The sequence below is a fragment of the Doryrhamphus excisus genome, chromosome 14 (assembly GCF_030265055.1).
Source record: "Doryrhamphus excisus isolate RoL2022-K1 chromosome 14, RoL_Dexc_1.0, whole genome shotgun sequence".
NCBI lineage: Eukaryota > Metazoa > Chordata > Actinopteri > Syngnathiformes > Syngnathidae > Doryrhamphus > Doryrhamphus excisus.
Genome location: NC_080479.1, coordinates 7,536,756 through 7,555,453, shown reverse-complemented (window position 1 = coordinate 7,555,453; position 18,698 = coordinate 7,536,756). Strand labels below are relative to the sequence as shown.

The following is an 18,698-nucleotide window of genomic DNA, read 5'->3' as shown; positions in this document are numbered from 1 at the left end:
AACCGGATGAGCTTTGTAGCGCCAACAGCGCATATACTGTACAGATGGACTAATGGTTAATACTGTAACAACCTCAATGGAAGCTGACATCTTTTCTTTTCCACGCACGCATACAAGAATAGCATTCATGTTGTGGATTTTAGGGGGTCTTCATGTCATGTAATAGGACAAAAGCAGGCTAATAAACAAGCCAATAAGCAGGCTAGTAATAATCAGAAGAAGAATAATGATGATAGTAATAATAATAGGCAAATTAATAACATTATTATATAATTGATCACTGGACAGATTGATTGCAGAACTTGAGCAGCGGTTTAGCAGTGTAGATTATGTGTACTTGTGTAAATTTAATGGTGGCCTAAAACAATTGAGTATCTCTACTAAATCTGTCCAAAAGTGGGAAAGTTATATCCCGCTTCTTGTTCCTTATTTGTTTTTTGGATTTTTTTGAATGTCTACTACATTCATTCATATCCTGTGCATCTCCAGGGGGCTAAGCCCCCACCTGTCCTCAGAACCTAGTGACGCCCTTGCATGGATCCCACCGAAAGTGATTGGATTCAAATATTTTTGTGGTTGGGACGTTACCACAAAACGTTACATAAAACGTTACCATGAACGTTACATAAAGTGCTTCAAAGGGTTTGAAATTCAAACACTGTCACAAGCAAACAGCCATGTGATTGAAAAAAACAATAATATTGAATAATAGTCATCACACCTTTACATGAAATGCTACATACAGTGTAACAATCAAATGTCATCTCTGTATGTTTTCATGATTTATATTCCATGTCCAAATGAGGTCATACGTGTAACTGTATTAATGATTTTCTATGGCAAATTGATATTTTGAGCCAAAATAATGGCCTTTTTATGGCCCTCTTAGTCATGTTGGCGAAGGCAGATGTTTGTCACAGCATTGGGTTGACATTTGGCAGTGGAAACGCTATCATTCATAGGTTAGTGGCTAGGCACTGGATTCCGTCATGATTCTGTGTGAAGAAGACGACATAAGTGGTTAGAAGGACACTTCTGGGGGCGAATGAATTATGAATTATGTTGCATGCCTACCAGGTAATGGCGAAAAGCAGCAATGACGCCCACAAATGTTTTTTTTTTTAATTATTGCATTAGCATTATAACGCATTTTCACCCTGCTGCAAGTATCACGTTGGCAACTCACAGCGACTATGGTGCATTTAAGTACCGCCAAGCATTGTGCAAAATCCCAACACCTCATGAAGTCTTAAGTGTGTAAAAATTGTAAAACTTGTATTTTGAGAAAAAAAAAAATGAAACGGGAAATGTTTTTTTCGAGTCAACACAGCCATTATTGCCTAAATAGTCAGTAGGAAGGTCAATGTGCCTTGGTGGTGGGTTCACGGTCTGGGGCTGCGGTTCACTGCAGGGAATGATGAATTTCAACATGTATTGTGGCCCCCTCCAAAATGGCAGCCTTCCGACATGATAGCAAGTACAAGCACACCTCCAATGCGAGTACAGCGGCGGACGTTTATCCATGTAGACTTCTCTTTTTGCACATGTAGGTCGATTTTAGTTTTGGGAAGTGTGACATCATGCCATGTGACATCACTCCCCTCGGAGGCAAGTCACCGCCGCACACTCTCAACTGTAGCGTGAACACATGCATGTGCTTGCGAGTGTGTGTGTGTGTTTGTTTTTGTGTGTGTGGCCGCATGACATCACGGCATCATCACTGCCCACTCACTGGAAGCAGAGATTATGTCACAAAGTGCCACGCAAGCGGAGATGCTGCTGCTGCTGTTGTTTTGGTGGCGTTGGCGATGCGTTCAATTCCTTCCGTCGTAAAGCAACCAGAGGAGCAGCGAGGGATTTAGTATGAGGAAAGGCCCCGGGGATGGGACCTCACGTCCGCGCTCTAAGGAGGAGCGTGATCCAGGAGCTCGTTTGTCCGTTCTCACGTCAGATGACTCCTCGACGTCCGATTCAGAGACGGATGGGGTGATGAAGAGGAGCCGGGGGTTTAGCAGCTCCTTCAGCCTTGAGGAGGACCCCCAGCTTCAGTCCAATGATGAAGACTCTGACGAAGAGTCGGAACCAAAGGACCAAAAGCACACGGAACTGGAGAAGCAGGATGCTATTTTCGGGAGCAGCCAACCTCCGAGATCAGGTGTTCTCAGGCCTCAGGAGTTGTGGTTTGCTATGTCACAGTGTCTCTCTTTCCGATGGCCACCGTGTCTGTCACTCAACAGGCAGGGCAAGACGTTCACCTCTGACCGCCTCCAATCGGCCGGCAGGAAGTTGTCTGTCAGCTCCTCATCAGCCAATGAGAGCCCTGCAAGGTCGTCGCCCTCGCCTAACAGAAACCTAAAGAAGGAGAAAGAGGACGTTCGAAGCAAGGGGACAAAAAGCGGCCCTGTGGCTTTTCGGGGCATCTCTCGTTCATCGCCGAGGTTGCCCAGCAGACAAGCTTCGGACTCCGCGTTGGCATCCATGCTGCTGGAGAGAGAAACCTTCCTGCGTATCGAGCTGTCGCAAGAGGGCGAGGAGGGGGGCGAGACGCACTACCGGGCCGAGTGGAAACTCTCCGAGAGGACCAAGGACCTGGCGGAGGGTGTTTGGATCTCTCGGAGTTTGCGGACGATGAATTAACTCCTAGATGTTTGGTGAAATCATCAACAAGATGAGCCTTCTGTGACGTTACAAACTATTAGAGCTGCTATTTCCAGAGACGCCTCCAAGCACAATTAAAAGCTTCATTTTCTGCCCTTTTGCTTCTCTGGGAACATTTTTCATACATGGCTGGCTCCATGTGTGGGAGGCTAGGATAAGGCCAACATCAATAAACACGTCGTCTTTTGACATTTTGTGCGCTTTATGATGTCCATGTGTTGTCTGTGTGGTCAAATCAATTCATTAGGTACACGTGCACAATCCAATCATACCTAATACAGCAGTAGCATCCAAAATGATGAGTTTCTATTGTTTTCCTCACGTTGTGCCGGTGTGTCTAATATGGCCAGCCGGCGTAGAAAGGAAACGGTGGAGGCGGTGGGATGTTGACTCGTGATGAATGGGAGGTGATGTGTTTGAAGGACAAAAGCAGAGGATGATAGACGATCCCCGCAGGGCTCCTGTGATGTTGGACAAGATGAGACAAACACACACATGCACATGGCCAGAGGTGCATTTCTTATGCTGATTTCTTATGAGACGTATTTAGTCAGCGTTCTTGCAAGCCGTGTCATGCAATCTGCACCCACAACAGTCCTTTTCGTATTCTCCAGCACTGTATATGTATACAGTCATAATAACGCTAGTATATTTTATTCATAGGAGCCTTTTATGGCCCTGAAAGACACCATACAGAAAACAGAAGACTAAAAATATTACAAGAGGAAAGATTAAAAAATGAATGTTGTGAAATTTAGTTCATAAAAAACATCAATTCTAAAAATGTTTTTCTAACTTTAAGAGTAAAACTAAAATTGCAAGGAAAAAAAAATGATACAATAAGTAAATATCAATAAACGTGTACTAAACATGCTCTTTTGTTGGGTAACCCTGATGCGAGACTTGAACCCATGCATCTTTCTCTCTTTTATGCATTGTAAAGATATAAAAAGAGCTAAAAAGAGACAGTAATTTAATGGGACTCACCTGTTCCTCGTGCCAACACCTTGTTTACATGAGGTGGTAATAATAACCATAATAACCATAATAACCAACATACAGCGACATTGTTATTAACGTTGTTTGGCTGAAGAACTACTTTACTGGTGGAGTGACACCTTGGCGTGGCCTAGCCTCGCCACACACTTGCTCACGGCGCCTCAGGCCACTAGTGAAGGCAATGCTACATATTATAGGGAGGTTTTTGGGGGAGGTTTTTGTAGGGAGGTGATATGGGCATGCGGAGGCCACTCTACTGAGCCTCTTTCACTTGTTTAAAGGATCAAAGTTGGATCAGCTTGGAGTGTTTTTCCACTTTAAAAAGTCCAAATCCAGACCTCCTTGGGTTCATACATTTCATTTTCATTGATCATTTTTAGTATTTAATAAAATACGTTATTGTAAGAAAGCGAGGCTTTCTTAATGGAGCCATTTTTACTGTACAGTTTTGGTTTTGTACATATTTGTCACTCATCTTGCCTCGTGCATTCATCTGGGTGCTTTAATCACATCTGCCCCAGCGCGCTCATTTTGTACACCTCAGTGCACAGTACATGGGGGGGGGGGGTAATCCTGGCATCCATGCCTGACAGTGACACTGTTAGTGGAGTAACAGCGGAGCACAATGTTTTTGACACAAATAAGCAGCGTCTCCCGTGTTTGCACGAGGAATATGATGACTGAAATAATAGGAGGCGGCAGCATGATTGTGTAATGTCTTGTCTCTCTGATGAGGACGCTGAGGATGAAATGACACGGCCAGTGAGGCCCATGGGAGGCGGCTGCTAGCTGCAGTATGTTGGAGAGATCACAGGAAGGCAGACTGGGCCAAACGTCTCCGCAGATGAGGCCTGTCTTGTTTTTAGTTTCCTCAGGGGGAAACACCAAGAGCCCCCCAGGAGAGCTGATGTTGCTGACGAGGATTGCTGGGAAGTAGGAGGTCCTTTCTCCAAAAAAACATGGCTGACGACTCGGACATGCTGGCATTTCTGTGACCTCAAATGCCTTTTCCCGAGTTGCCACATTCCCAGCTTTGTAGTTTCATAGAATGCAGCATCCATGTAGTTGAGTGGTCGAGTGGTTAGCGCGCAGACCTCACAGCTAGGAGACCAGGGTTCAATTCCACCCTCGGCCATCTCTGTGTGGAGTCTGCATGTTCTCCCTGTGCATGTGTGGGTTTTCTCCGGGTACTCCGGTTTCCTCCCACATTCCAAAAACATGCTAGGTTAATTGGCCACACCAAATTGTCCATAGGTATGAATGTGAGTGTGAATGGTTGTTTGTCTATATGTGCCCTGTGATTGGCTGGCGACCAGTCCAGGGTGTACCCCGCCTCTCGCCCGAAGACAGCTGGGATAGGCTCCAGCACCCCCCACGACCCTTGTTAGGAAAAGAAAAGAAAATGAATCCCACGATGTGCATTATTAGCTGGCTTATGTTTAGCTCTTTCTATATCTTTAGAGAACACAGAAAAGCGAGACGTGCTCATGTCTCCTTTAAGGATTATCCATCCATTTTCCTCCGCTTATCCGGGTTCAGGTCGCGGGAGCAGCAGTCTCAGTAGGGAAGCCCAGACCACCTCCTCCAGCTCCACCGGGAGGACACCAAGGCGTTCCCAGGCCAGTTGTGAGACATAATCCCTCCAGCGTGTCCTAGGTCCTACCCAGCCTTTTCCCGGCTGGGTATGTCCGGAACACCTCACCAGGGAGGTGTCCGGGAGGCATCTGGACTCGATGGCCGAGCCACCTCAACTGACTCCTCTCGATGTGAAGGAGAAGCGGCTCTACTCTGAGCCCCTCCCGGATGGCTGAGCTCCTCACCCTATCTCTTAGATCTCTTAGGGTGAGTCCAGCTACCCTACGGAGGAAACTCATTTCAGCCGCCTGTATCCGCCATCTCATTCTTTCCTTTCGATCTGTCTGTCGACCTCACGCTCCCACCTTCCCTCACTCGTGAACAAGACCCCGAGATACTTAAACTCCTCCACCTGGGGCAGGACCTCATTCCCAACCCGGGAGGGAGCACTCTACCCTTTTCCGACTGAGAACCATGGCCTCTGATTTGGAGGTACTGAGTCTCATCCCAGATGCTTCACACTCAGATGCAAACCGTTCCAGTAAACTCTGAAGGTCACAGCCCGAAGAGGCCATAAGAAGCACATCATCTGCAAATAGCAGAGATGAGATTCTAAGGCCCCCGAACCGGACTCCCTCAACACCTTGGCGGCGCCTAGAAATTCTGTCCATGAAAATTGGGAACAGAATCGGTGACAAAGGGCAGCCTTGGCGGAGGCCAACGTTTACCGGAAACAGGCTCGACTTACAACTGGCAATGCGAACCAGACTCCTGCCCCGTTTGTACAAGGACCGGATAGCACGTAGTAGCGCGCCACCAATTCCGTACTCCCGGAGCACCCCCCAAAGGACGCCACGAGGGACACGGTCGAATGCCTTTTCCAGGTCTACAAAGCACAAACTCCCATGCACCCTCAAGCACCCTCGTGAGGGTGTAGAGCTGGTCCAGTGTTCCACGACCAGGACGAAAACCGCATTGGACCTCTTGTAACAGAGGTTGGACCAACGGTCGTACCCTTCTTTCCAGCACCCTGGAATAGACTTTCCCAGGGAGGCTGAGGACTGTGATCCCCCTAAAGTTGGAACACACCCTCCGGTCACCTTTCTTGAAAAGGGGGACCACCACCCCGGTCTGCCAATCCAAAGGTACTGTTCCCGACTTCCACGCAATGTTGAAGAGACGTGCCAGCCAAGACAGTCCAGATGTTGAGGGCACCCTTAAGGATTATCAATGGCGCAATTCCAGGAGGACACAAGCGTTAGAGCTACAGCACTAACATCACACTGACATGTCAACAACAACACCATGCTAGGTTAGCCGAGGTAGAAGACCAAACCATTAAACCCACGGCTGTGCTTTAAGATATGTAGAGAAGCCTGCTTTTTCACCAAGCTGTCCCACCTCAAAAGCGACTGTCCGAGTGCCTCTTCGCTCGCTCGTGGAGCAAATAAGTGAAGGAAAGCATATTTTCTTCCCACGTTTGGTGCTCATAAACAGGCTCAGCGTTACTAGAATATGATTAAAGAGCATATTAGATGATGTGTGCTAGCAAGTGTGCTAGCATCCATCCAGGTGTTCATGGTTGGCATTCAGGGTGCGCATGCCACCAGAATAAATGTGCCGCCACTACATGCCGTCTGCAGACGACATTCCACATGTGGAATGTAAATTATCCCCGGCTTCCGGCCTGCAGTAAACCTACCCTACTTACAAAATATGCCGTGGAAGTGGACTCTCCAGAAGATAGTCTTTTATCTCTCCGAGCAGTCCTGGTCCCGAGTGCGGCAGTCACTGTAAGGTTTTTCCTTCCCTCAATACCTCCTTTAGCTCCTGCCTCAATCAGACTAATTGTTTCCGTTAATTACTTCCTCGCCCCGCTGAGGCGTCTCAGACTTTTGACAGGATGAGACCTGCGGAGGAGCAGCGCCATCTGAAACTGTTTGAAATAAGCAATGCTAAATCCTGCCAAATGGAGCACATCAAGTCTTAATGTACGCCGGCTGTATAGACGTGACCCACATAAGACGGGCTTGTGTAACTAAATGAACGTGCGGGTGTGATTTATCTCTCCTTTGGTTACTTCAGATATCCTCCACTCACTTATTAGGGACACCATCTAAGGAGCTGAAATGTAATATTCCAATAATAACATTCCCTTTAAATAGCTTCTCACGAGAGATTTTATTGATTTCATGTTAACAAATCCGCAAAGCTGCAGGAGATAAAGCGCCAAAGGGTATTTGTGGCTTATTGGAAATGGATTTATTTTGTAGACTAAAACCACCAAAAAGCTCATTTTGGAAGATTGACCTCAAATTTCAGTTTGCAAGCACCTTTTGCAAAAATGTAGTTTGTGGTCATATTAGAATTCTCATAGAATCTGCTACTGTAAGTGTTTGACAAAGGAATCACTATTGGGAATAAAATGATAAAATTGACAAACAAAACAACTCTTTGACTTCGTAATGGTAATGTTAATGGTAATGGTAATGGTTTAATTTCATTTGAACATGCATCAGATTACAATTGAGTTCATCCCATAATCAGTTCACAGTTCCACATGTCCAAAAGGAGTAGGAAGAAGCAAAGCTTATTAAATCCTACCCCTCCATCCTACTTTTACAATCAGTAACTGTTACATTTGTTCACTTCCTGCTTTCCATAATCAGTTTAAGGTTTTTTTTTTTGTTTTTGTTTTGTTTTTTTAATAATGTACCTCGTACCGAAGTAGGAGGTGATATGAGCATCCAATGCCATAATGGGTACCATAGTGCGTGTCAATATAGTGATATATATAGCACATCATGACTGGTTCAAGACTCTTCATCCTTGTATTTAGCAAACATCAACGTAGTCCTAGCATAGAAGTGTTTCACATTTAGTTCTTCCCTGAGATCATATTTCTCCTCTCTTGTAGAGAAGTATTGGATGACATTTTTAGCTAATTGGTTATTTTTAGCCTTATGCATTATTTTGCTGTTTGAAGATTAACTATTTTAGAAATAAGGAGTTAGTATGTTTTCTGTAGGCGGCATTATGAATTATCCTTACTGACCTTTTTTGCAGTACATTTAGCGAGTGAAGATTGCTTTTATAGTTATTAGCCCATATTTCCACACAATAAGTAAGATATGGTAGAACCAGAGAGCAATAAAGAATGTGGAGTGATTTCTGATTGAGAACAAATTTTGCTTTGTTCAATACTGAAATATTTCTGGCCACCTTATGTTGTATATTTGTAATATGAGGTTTCCAGCTCATATTTTCATCAATTGTGATCCCCAGAAATTTATTTTGTTCACCCTTTCAATGTCCACACCGTTCCACAATAAGAGCAGAAAATTGTGTGGACACCCCCCAAAAAATCATTCATTCATTCATTATCTACTGCTTTTCCTCGCGTGGGTCGCGGGGGGTGCTGGAGCCTATCCCAGCTGTCTTCGGGTGAGAGGCGGGGTACACCCTGGACTGGTGGCCAGCCAATCACAGGGCACATATAGACAAACAACCATTCACACTCACATTCATACCTATGGACAATTTGGAGTGGCCAATTAACCTAGCATGTTTTTGGAATGTGGGAGGAAACCGGAGTACCCGGAGAAAACCCACGCATGCACGGGGAGAACATGCAAACTCCACACAGAGATGGCCGAGGGTGGAATTGAACCCTGGTCTCCTAGCTGTGAGGTCTGCGCGCTAACCACAAATCGTCTTTTTGCCCCCCAAAAAATCAGATTATCAGAAAAAAAAGTTTTGATTGCAGGAAAAAAATATGAATTTTCTGAGCATTATGTTATCACAAGAAAAAATCTATGATAATGATCAGAATGTTTCTAGATTTGTAGATTGTAGATTTCTGTTTGTAGATTTTGGAAATTCTCTTGCTAAAACTCATAATACAGCGCAATAACACCTATTTTGCATAACATTGTATCATTTTCCTAGTATAAGTAAGTAGTATAAGTAAGTTCCTAGTATAGTATATATCCACTCTTCACATTTACTGTGTATGGCTAACATCTCATGTTGTCACACCAAACTTTTCACCCTTGACCTGACATTTGAACAAGTAGCGGGTCAGCGTGTCGCTAAAAACGCTCCTGGAGCATCACCACCTCCGCATCATTTCCATGTGAGGTGCAAAGGCTCATGGGTAAATCTCTGCCCTGCAGCTCACATCATCACCATCATACTTCACACGTCTTCTCTCACCTCCCTTTCTATCTCTTCCTGTTTGCACGCCCAAAATACTTTGAAAGTTTACTGTGGGCTGCTTTCTTTTTGGTGAGCATGACCATGCAAAATCCATCTTTTGATGATAAAATGTCTGCTTGGACGCTAAAGCGATAAGACCGGTTCAAGAACGGACATGTTGCGTCTGCGTTAAAATTGATCTCTCTTTTTGTAACGTCACGTTACCCGAGGGCGGTGAGCCACATTCACGAGTGGATGAGCATCCGGGAGAATTGGAGCAGGAAATACGTCTGTGCAATGGGTGGGGGGGGGGCGGTGGTTGTCTTTAAAGCCAAGTATACATTATCTTGTGTTATTTCAAGCCAGGACATGTTTTTATTGATGCTCGTCTGCATCGTCCAGACGCAATGTCACATGCAAAACTGTTGCAAGGTTCTCCCTGACAAACAAGAAGGATTTTTTTTTTTAATATTTATTCTCAGGAACTTAAGTGGAGGCGTTTCTAGGTCAGTAAAGCAGAGTAGTGTTACTGGCGGAAGTCCTAGTAGTGGAAGACATCGTTCATGTACAGTACATCCCCATCTGGAGACTTGTGCTTTGGTTACTTATCACGGTGGAAAGCTTGTCCTGGTTTCATGTAGTATCTTTTATTCATGCCCCCCCCCCCCCCCCCCCCCACCACCACCACCACCACGGTAAATGTTTAATTCTTGCCGATAAAAATGACTTATTTCTTCAGTTTTGACCACATGCTTATTCATTAACAGAAACACAATCAATGTTGGACTAGCAGGAAGTATCACACAGCATTGAACAGTTCATTGTAAAAAAAAAAAAACACGTCAGTGTAAATATTTCCATCAGAGTGTGTCACATGGTGGCAAATTCAGATGTTTTTTTTTGTGTGTGCCATGGGCGGTAGACAGAACGGCATGAGCGATGTCTAGAAACACCTTAAAAACATGTACTGAGGTAAGAGTAACATCTTCATTCAGCCCATCTTATGGTGCATCCAAGCCTGAGTCATGTCTGCTGGAACCAAAGGCCTTGAAAATCACTCTTGGCCATCCTGACTCGTGATGTCATCCTTGCATGTCACTCCTCAGTAAGGCTGTCACGAGACACTCGGACAACAGCACGTACATACGAGATTGTTTTTTTTTTTTTTACAAACAATCCAATAGAAATGCTCATGCTACTTAAAATGCAGGCAAAGCCAGCTATTACTGTTATTAAATCTACAGGTCGCTTACAGCCATTGCCTCTATTTTTCGTGGATACTGTGGTTAATTGAATATCTATTAATCTCCACGCAAATCATCTTGTTCCCACTTAAAACTACACCATGTCTACACCCCCACGAGGGGGACAAAATATTCAAAACACATGATTACAGTACAGTGAGGCCAAAGCCTTTCTAGTGTCGGTAAACAAGCGTGGTTGGTCATTCCTGGGGCAAGTTGTCCTTGGCTCATGTAGCATTTCTTATTCATGCCTCAGCCGGCTGTAAATGTTTCATTTCTTCAGATAAAGAATAGAGAATGAGGTCTATTTTTAACCAGAGTGGAAAGTAAACAATGCTGTGTGTCAGCCTTAGAAAGACGTCCATGACCTGCTTTTAAGATCAATTCAATTAAACCACATCATTCCTCATTAAATGCAGACAAAGTAAACCCATAAAAAAGCTGCCTCAGTGCTAAACACCTGAGAGAGACCATACACGAACACTGGTCTACAAGGAGCACAAAAAACATTACAAATATATGTTGCAATCTCGGCATTTCATTTCTGCAACATTGTAGAAACATTGTCTTCTGCACTGACAAAATGTCTCACTCCTTTCATGCCATTCTATGGAACACCACCCCCTCCCAAAATGTGTTCGTCATAATTGAACCTAGAGCAGGGGTCTCAAACATGCGGCCCGTGGGCCAAATGTGGCCCGCAGGACACTAGTTTGAGGCCCCCGCCTTGATATGAAAGTTTAATGTTAGTGCAGCCCGTGCAAGTTTGATATGGATGCTGTATGGTATCATGTACCCAGAAAAAATTATTACGTTTGATTAATGTTCATGTTAAAGGTTAAATAACTGTTAATAGTTATCCTCCCTATCCGTGTGGAAGTGGTAAGTTTTTGGCTTTTTAAGTTTAAAGCAAATAACTTTGAGGCTACCGTTTAGGTCGCTAGCTCTCTAGTTTGCGAGTTAGCATGTGTCTCAAGACCCTGCAGTTGCGCAATATGTTGTAAATAAAAATAGTATAAATGTGACTATAGTCGTGTTTTGTCATGTCTACAGGGCTCTAATAATGCTTTGTTCATTTGAATCTGAAAAAAATAATTTGCCTACCCACCAACTATATGTGGTTTCTTAAGTTTTTATTATTTGCCGTTTTATTATTATTATTATATTTATTTATTACTGATTGATTGATTTTCTTTATTCTTGATTTGTTTATTTTTCATCTTATTTTGTGCAGAAAAATAAAAATTAAGATATTTGAGAACAGTGGAATGTTTTATCAGAGCTTTTATTGTAGAATATCGGAACCAAAGCACTGAAAAAGTTTGTATATTTTTCTGGTTTTAATAAATGCGTTTATTTTTTGGGAAAACCTTAATTTTATTATTTTATTATTATTTATTATTTGCCGTTTTATTATTATATTTATTTATTACTGATTGATTGATTTTCTTTATTGTTGATCTTATTTTGTGTAGAAAAATAAAAATGAAGATCAGAGCTTTTCTTGTAGAAAATCGGAACCAAAGCAAAGTTTATTAATTTTTCTGTTTTTAATAAATGCGTTTTGTTTTTTGTTTTTTTTGCGGCCCAGCCTCGCCCAGACCCTAGCTCGAGTGGCCCCCAGGTAAATTGAGTTTGAGACCCCTGACCTAGAGTAAAGTCCACTTGTATTGCGACATCCAACCACTAGATGGAGACAGTGACCTATTAAAGTCCCAACTCGCCACATCCATCCTTCTCTGTTTTAACACACCAAACGTGACCTCCATAGTCAAAGGAAAAGGAAGAATAACTCTCATGGCAAAATGGGGTGAGGTGGTGATGTTTAATTAAGATAAGGATGTCCAATTATGTGTTTTTAAACTGATCTTACACGCTGTGCTGTGTAGTTAGCCAATGTATTAGCCAGCAGGGCTGCAAGGCGTCAAGCACTTGGGCCCTCCTTCATGATATATAAACACGTATGTATGTTGGTTCCTCCCGTTTAGCATGAGGCTTGCCTACTCAAAACGCAAGATGGCGCTGTTTCATTGCATTCCTCCGTCACTCTAAAAGGCTGTTGGGACTCCAGAGGTTGTGTTATGTAAATGACAGTAAATTATAGCAGGGGTGTTCATTTACCTACAAGCCCAGGAGGACGGGGCATTCACTGGCAGCAGGCAATAATTGGAAAACTGAATAATGATTTTGGTGTGCATGAGAAAGTGGAAAGGAAAACGGGCGTTGGTTAACAACAGCACCGGAACCGATGAAAGCAGATGAAGAAGTACAGTGGAAAAATAGAATACTAATATCATTTCTACTATGTTACACTCTTCTGCACTCTGTGTGTATGCTAGCGACCCAACCTGAACCAGCCCACCGAGACAAAGGGACTGTATAGCTGACAACAGGTCTCACTCTGTTCATGCCGTTGTGAGACGAGGAAAACAGACACATGCACATGGTAATATTTTAAGGCGGGTGATTAATGAAGTATTCTTGTCCCAGGCTTGGTGCCCACTCAGGGGGAAATCTGCTGTAGCCGGCGCTCCACCCACCGCCGCCTCCACCCAGACCCGTCTGGTGGTCCCAGCCAACCTTCAGCACCTTCCCGGTAAGCCGCCATCTGTCTCACACGTCTGGTGGTACATCTACAGGAGGCACGTCCTCTAGCTTCAGGTTTTTCCGCTCTGTTTTGCTGGCGGTGCGCTCCGGTCGAGAGCCGAGCCTGATGTGTAGCGTTGCTAGGCAACACGATAGCACGAGTTTGGGTCACTGTCATATCAGAAGCACTTGGACGTACGGGAGAAAGAAACAAGTCAACACGATGACAAGTAACAGATGAGGAGTAATGTAGCGACTTGACAGGTTGTGTTCGGAGCACGTGGGAGGTTCTGCTTTCTGCCAGCTTCAACCGGCTGGATTTCGTTGAGGAATAAATGTCTTCCCACACGAGCACGGGCCTACTTTGTGCTGTCAGTGTTTACAACGTCCCACGGCACCCGAAAGGAGGCAGTGACGATGGCAACCGAAGACACCACAAGACCAAAGCGCCAGTTAGCATCACCGCTTGCACGCGCGAGCGATGTGCTGACTTGCAAGCGCCACGTCTGAACACATAGACGTCAACAGTGAAGGTGCAATTCCCAACGCTGTCACCACGCATCTCCCGGGTCTCGTTGCACCTCGGGCTCAAAAGGAGTTGAAAAGTTTACAAATGGCCTAAAGTGTCTGGGCTGGGATCCTCGCAGATATTACATAAAACTGGCATGCAGTATGTCCGTTTCCAAGGCAACTGTGTTTTTATGTCTGCGCTTTTTCGCTCTCTCATCTGTCAGTTGCCTCGGCTCGGCTCGGCAGTTTTTGTCCGCCGAGGCCGCCTTCTGTTTGGAAGCTTCAGCTCTGCTGGGTGCCTCATCAAGACGGAACGTTTATGGAAGACGGACGCAAAAGCTATTTATGTTTTTAATTCAAAGGGATCACGGCACTTTGGTAAGAAATGTAGTGCTCGCCCGTTTATTAGCACCAAATGAGACAAAAACCTATCATCTCCCTCACCTCAGGTGCTCCGATGGTTGCTTTTGAAGTTCCTTATTTTCATGATGAAACGTCCAGGTTTGTTTATCTTCAACATGAAACACTCTTGATGCAAAAAATCATCACCAAACTCCTAATACTCTCCGAATTGTGAGTGTACCCCACTTTGGAAAGCCAGGGTGTGTGTGTGTGTCGTCGAAGTGAAGCAATAGCAACCTGTCTGTCCAAACTTCAAGCAATATGGCCTCTACTGTTTAGCTCTGCAAATTCTACTGTCTGTCACGGTTGGACTTCATTGCTTTAAGGTTGGACCCCAGGATGCAGAGAGCAGGATCAAATGCAGGTAAATAATATTTATTTTAGCTATAATTGCAGCAGAACGGCAGGCGGCACGGTGGTCGAGTGGTTAGTGCGCAGACCTCACAGCTAGGAGACCGGGGTTCAATTCCACCCCTGGCCATCTCTGTGTGGAGTTTGCATGTTCTCCCCGTGCATGCGTGGGTTTTCTCCGGGTACTCCGGTTTCCTCCCACATTCCAAAAACATGCTAGGTTAATTGGCCACTCCAAATTGTCCATAGGTATGAATGTGAGTGTGAATGGTTGTTTGTCTATATGTGCCCTGTGATTGGCTGGCGACCAGTCCAGGGTGTACCCCGCCTCTCGCCCGAAGACAGCTGGGATAGGCTCCAGCACCCCCGCGACCCTCGTGAGGAAAAGCGGTAGAAAATGAATGAATGAATGAATGAATGCAGCAGAACGAAAAGCAACTCAAGTAGCAGACGGACAAACAACAATAATCCCACTCAGGGAGAAGCACACACCTGAACTAAATAGACGGCACAAATTAGGGACAGGTGTGGGACATAAGGACAACCAAGGCAGACACGACGAAACAGGAAGTCCAATACAAAATAAGAGTGTCCGAAAAGGAAACCAAAGCCCAGACAGGGAACATAGACAAACTGTCACACAGGAGCCCACACAGGGCGTGACACTGTCTAATCCTAGCCATCTCCACCAATGACGCCATGACGCATCACCTTCCTCAAGGCCGTGGCCGCCTTTGAAGATGAGTCCGTCTCGTGTGTACGCCCAACACTTTACGGAGGACTCAGATGTCACAATAAATAGAGGCTTCGCTACACGTCTAAAAATACTACTAGTCTACTACTCGCATGATGTTGCTGTTAAAATCTGAGTGTAATATTAGCGCTGTAGCTCACATAGCTTTGCTAGTGTCGCTAACATTTATGTGCTCCTGTCCTGTTTCTGTACCGTATGGAAAATATAGCGCTTGGAAACTAACACAGCTTGTTAGCTAGATGATAGACAACGCATATACAATAGCATAATAAGTCGGGACTTGAGCTGTACAGATGCCATGTCTGTTGTACAGGTGGTGTGTATTGTCACAATGTCTATGGGGGGGGGGGTGATTGTTCCCTAATGCCTCAATGTCATGATGTCTCAGCTCCATTTTAGCCTCATTGTCAGCAAGTTGCCGCCGCCAATGAGCCGTGAGCGCAGCGACCGCAGAGGCAAACGATTCTTTAATGTTTCCCATCAGCTATGCTTAAAATGCATTGAAAGAGGAGGAGGAGGAGGAGGTGAAGGACACGAGCAAAGGAGCAGAGATTGGTGGGACTGTGCTGCTCTTCACAGCATCATGCTAATGAGGAGGATTATAATGCCCCCCCCCCCCCCCAACCTCCCTGAGGGCAGCGGGTGTGGACGCAAGTGTAAATTTGCGATGGATGTTGTTTAATTTTCCCGACACCTCCTGAACGCACCTCATTAGGTGCTCAGTGTTTACAAGGAGAAGCCGCCCCCTTTGACCCCTGAGTCATGTCAACACAGCTGCATGCGGTCGAGGATGAGATGCGCTCACAGGTCAGGAAGACACATAATCATCTGTGCTCTTCCTCGTGTGCACGCCCCCCCCCCAACCCACTCTCCCACTCTCCCACCCCCGCAGCAGCCAGCTCTACTCGCCTCACTCTCTCTGTCTCTCTCTCCCTTCGCAGTGTGCCTCGCCTCTCCGAAGCTCGACACGGGCGTAGCATCTCCTCCTCTGCATGTGCACGTGTCCTCTTGTGTGCATGCACGGCGGCGTTCCAAACACAGGAAGTGATCGTCATGACAATGCAGAGCTGCATCTGTGAGCACGTGTGAGGATGCGTGGCGGGCAGGTGGCGTTGTGATCGGCGGACTTTTTGGGGTGCAGGACCGTCTCGTCTTCCCTGCCGCCGCCGCCGGTGGTTCCTGTGAGGGGGAAACACAAACAAAGCAGGCGGGATGTCCACCTCGCCTGGTGCAGCCGACGGCAGCCAGAGGAACTCCTGTAAGTACTTTGTTTCTCTGATGGTTTGGTGCATCACGACTCCTTTTTGTCTCCTGTGTCACTCACGTAGCTTTGACAGTATTTTGAAGGGGGGGGGGTGTGACGTGTGTTAAAAGGCTTAACAAAGTGTACAAAAATACCCAAGTGAGTACATTAGTAATAGTAATAGTAATAGTAATAGTAATAATAATAGTAATAGTGTGTTAATGAGTGTTCCCTGCAGTTCTATTGTAAAAAATGCTATGCCTTTTATTTCCAGTAGTTTGTGTGCATGTCGGCTCACTATAATGAGGGCTACAGTTTGTTGTAGCTGTAAAGTGTAACAGCTATTGAGAGTGGGAGGGGGTGCTGCTCTGTGCGGCTTCATTGTGGCCTTCAGCAACTTCCACACACACACACACACAAAGTTGTGGGTGATTGATAAGACGATGTGACTCATTTTTGACTCATGTGTGCATCACACATACAGAGGCTGGGGCCACGGCTGTGGCACAAGATCATATTGGGGGTGGGGGGGTATGGGGTTAGAGAAGCAGGATTTTTATTGCATCCATTATTATTGCAGCCCCCCCCCTTCATCTTTGTTTCTATCCACTGCTCCCACTCTCCTCTCCATCCTCCAGGCTTTCATTTGCCTTTTTCTGCACACACACACAAACGTCAGTGTCACTCCCGGCATCTTCTTTAGCCTTTATTTACGTCCCCTTCTTTGTGTGAAGGTGCACGGCAGCAACGCAAACACTCATCCAAATGACACGGCGAGGCATGGTACTATCGTACGGTTTGTTTTTCTGTTAATGATCTTGTTGTTTGGCCGCTTGTCAACATGCATCCATCACGTCACCTTCTTGCGGAGCGGCAAAGCAATCGACCACAAGTTGGCTACAGGCTGCAGTTTGCTAAAGCAGAGTGTTGCATAACCAAACTCTACACAAGAATTCATAATGCTTTCCTACTGGGATGTATTGGATTGTACCATCACAGAAGTCTTACGTAATATGCTACCTAGCGTCTCTGCATACCATGTTGGTAAGGCCTTCTTTTCATTTGACCTTTAAACTGTAATACTGTATTTTATTGACTTTGGTGTAGCTGTAATTCACCAACCTCTCCACTAGGGCGAGCCCTACCTACAGTGGGACCTCAGTTAGCGCCACCTTCTCAAAAGGTGCGACTCAAACATACTGGGGCCAAATGGATGCGTGCCCGGCTAATCCGTTCCAGACAACCCAACTACTTTTACAATTATAGCTTTGCATGCAGAAACCATCGGCCATCATCATGGACACCACCTTCATGTTTCGTTATTTCTTGAATTTAATAGCGTCTCTGACCCGGGATGCTCCCGTCAGGGTTTTATGCTGCTGGTTCCAATACCGATCACATATTATAGTTATTGTAATGAGTGCTATTGCCATTAGACGATTCCAAGCAGCCCTTGCCAAAACGGCGACCCACGCTAACCAAACCTTAATTGTCATTTCATCGTTAATCTTATAAGAATGCTCAGTAGTTGTCGATATGTGCACAAATATTGGTAGTATTTTTGTGTGTAGTTAAAAATATACAACTTAACAAGTTCCTAACATACCCCCGTATCAGTACACCATTACGGTTCCGTATCTTAGTTTTAGACTGTATAGTCTCTGTAGTATAGCAGGGGTCTCAAACTCAATTTACCTGGGGGCCACTGGAGCTAGGGTCTGCGCAAGGCCGGGCTGCATCAGGCCCCCCCCCCCCCCAAAAAAACGCATTTATTAAAAAACAGAAAAATATACAAACTTTTTCAGTGCTTTGGTTCCGATTTTCTACAAGAAAAGCTCTGATAAAACATTCCACTGTTCTCAAATATCTTAATTTTTATTTTTCTGCACAAAATAAGATGAAAAATAAATAAACAAATCAAGAATAAAGAAAATCAATCAATCAGTAATAAATAAATAAATATAATAATAATAAAACGGCAAATAATAAAAACTTAAGAAACCACATATAGTTGGTGGGTAGACAAATGATTTTTTTCAGATTAAAATGAACAAAGCATTATTAGAGCCCTGTAGACATGACAAAACACGACTATAGTCACATTTATACTCTTTTTATTTACAACATATTGCGCAACTGCAGGGTCTTGAGACACATGCTAACTCGCAAACTAGAGAGC

The 18,698-nt window shown here is 44.9% G+C and overlaps 1 protein-coding gene across 4 annotated transcripts in view; it reads left to right on the top strand.

Annotated features, from left to right (window-relative positions):
• The window catches only part of dtnbp1b (dystrobrevin binding protein 1b), a 43,001-nt gene that overhangs the window by 6,660 nt on the left and 17,643 nt on the right, over window positions 1-18,698 (top strand). For 2 of the 4 annotated variants that reach the window (XM_058046879.1, XM_058046880.1), the window contains exons 6-7: window positions 13,164-13,269; window positions 16,218-16,534. In XM_058046879.1, coding sequence (XP_057902862.1) covers window positions 16,489-16,534 — 46 coding nt within the window. In that variant the 5' untranslated portion in view covers window positions 13,164-13,269; window positions 16,218-16,488. Of the gene's footprint in view, window positions 1-1,550; window positions 4,189-13,163; window positions 13,270-16,217; window positions 16,535-18,698 lie in introns of those variants that run through there. The other 2 variants (XM_058046878.1, XM_058046877.1) reach the window with 1 other exon arrangement.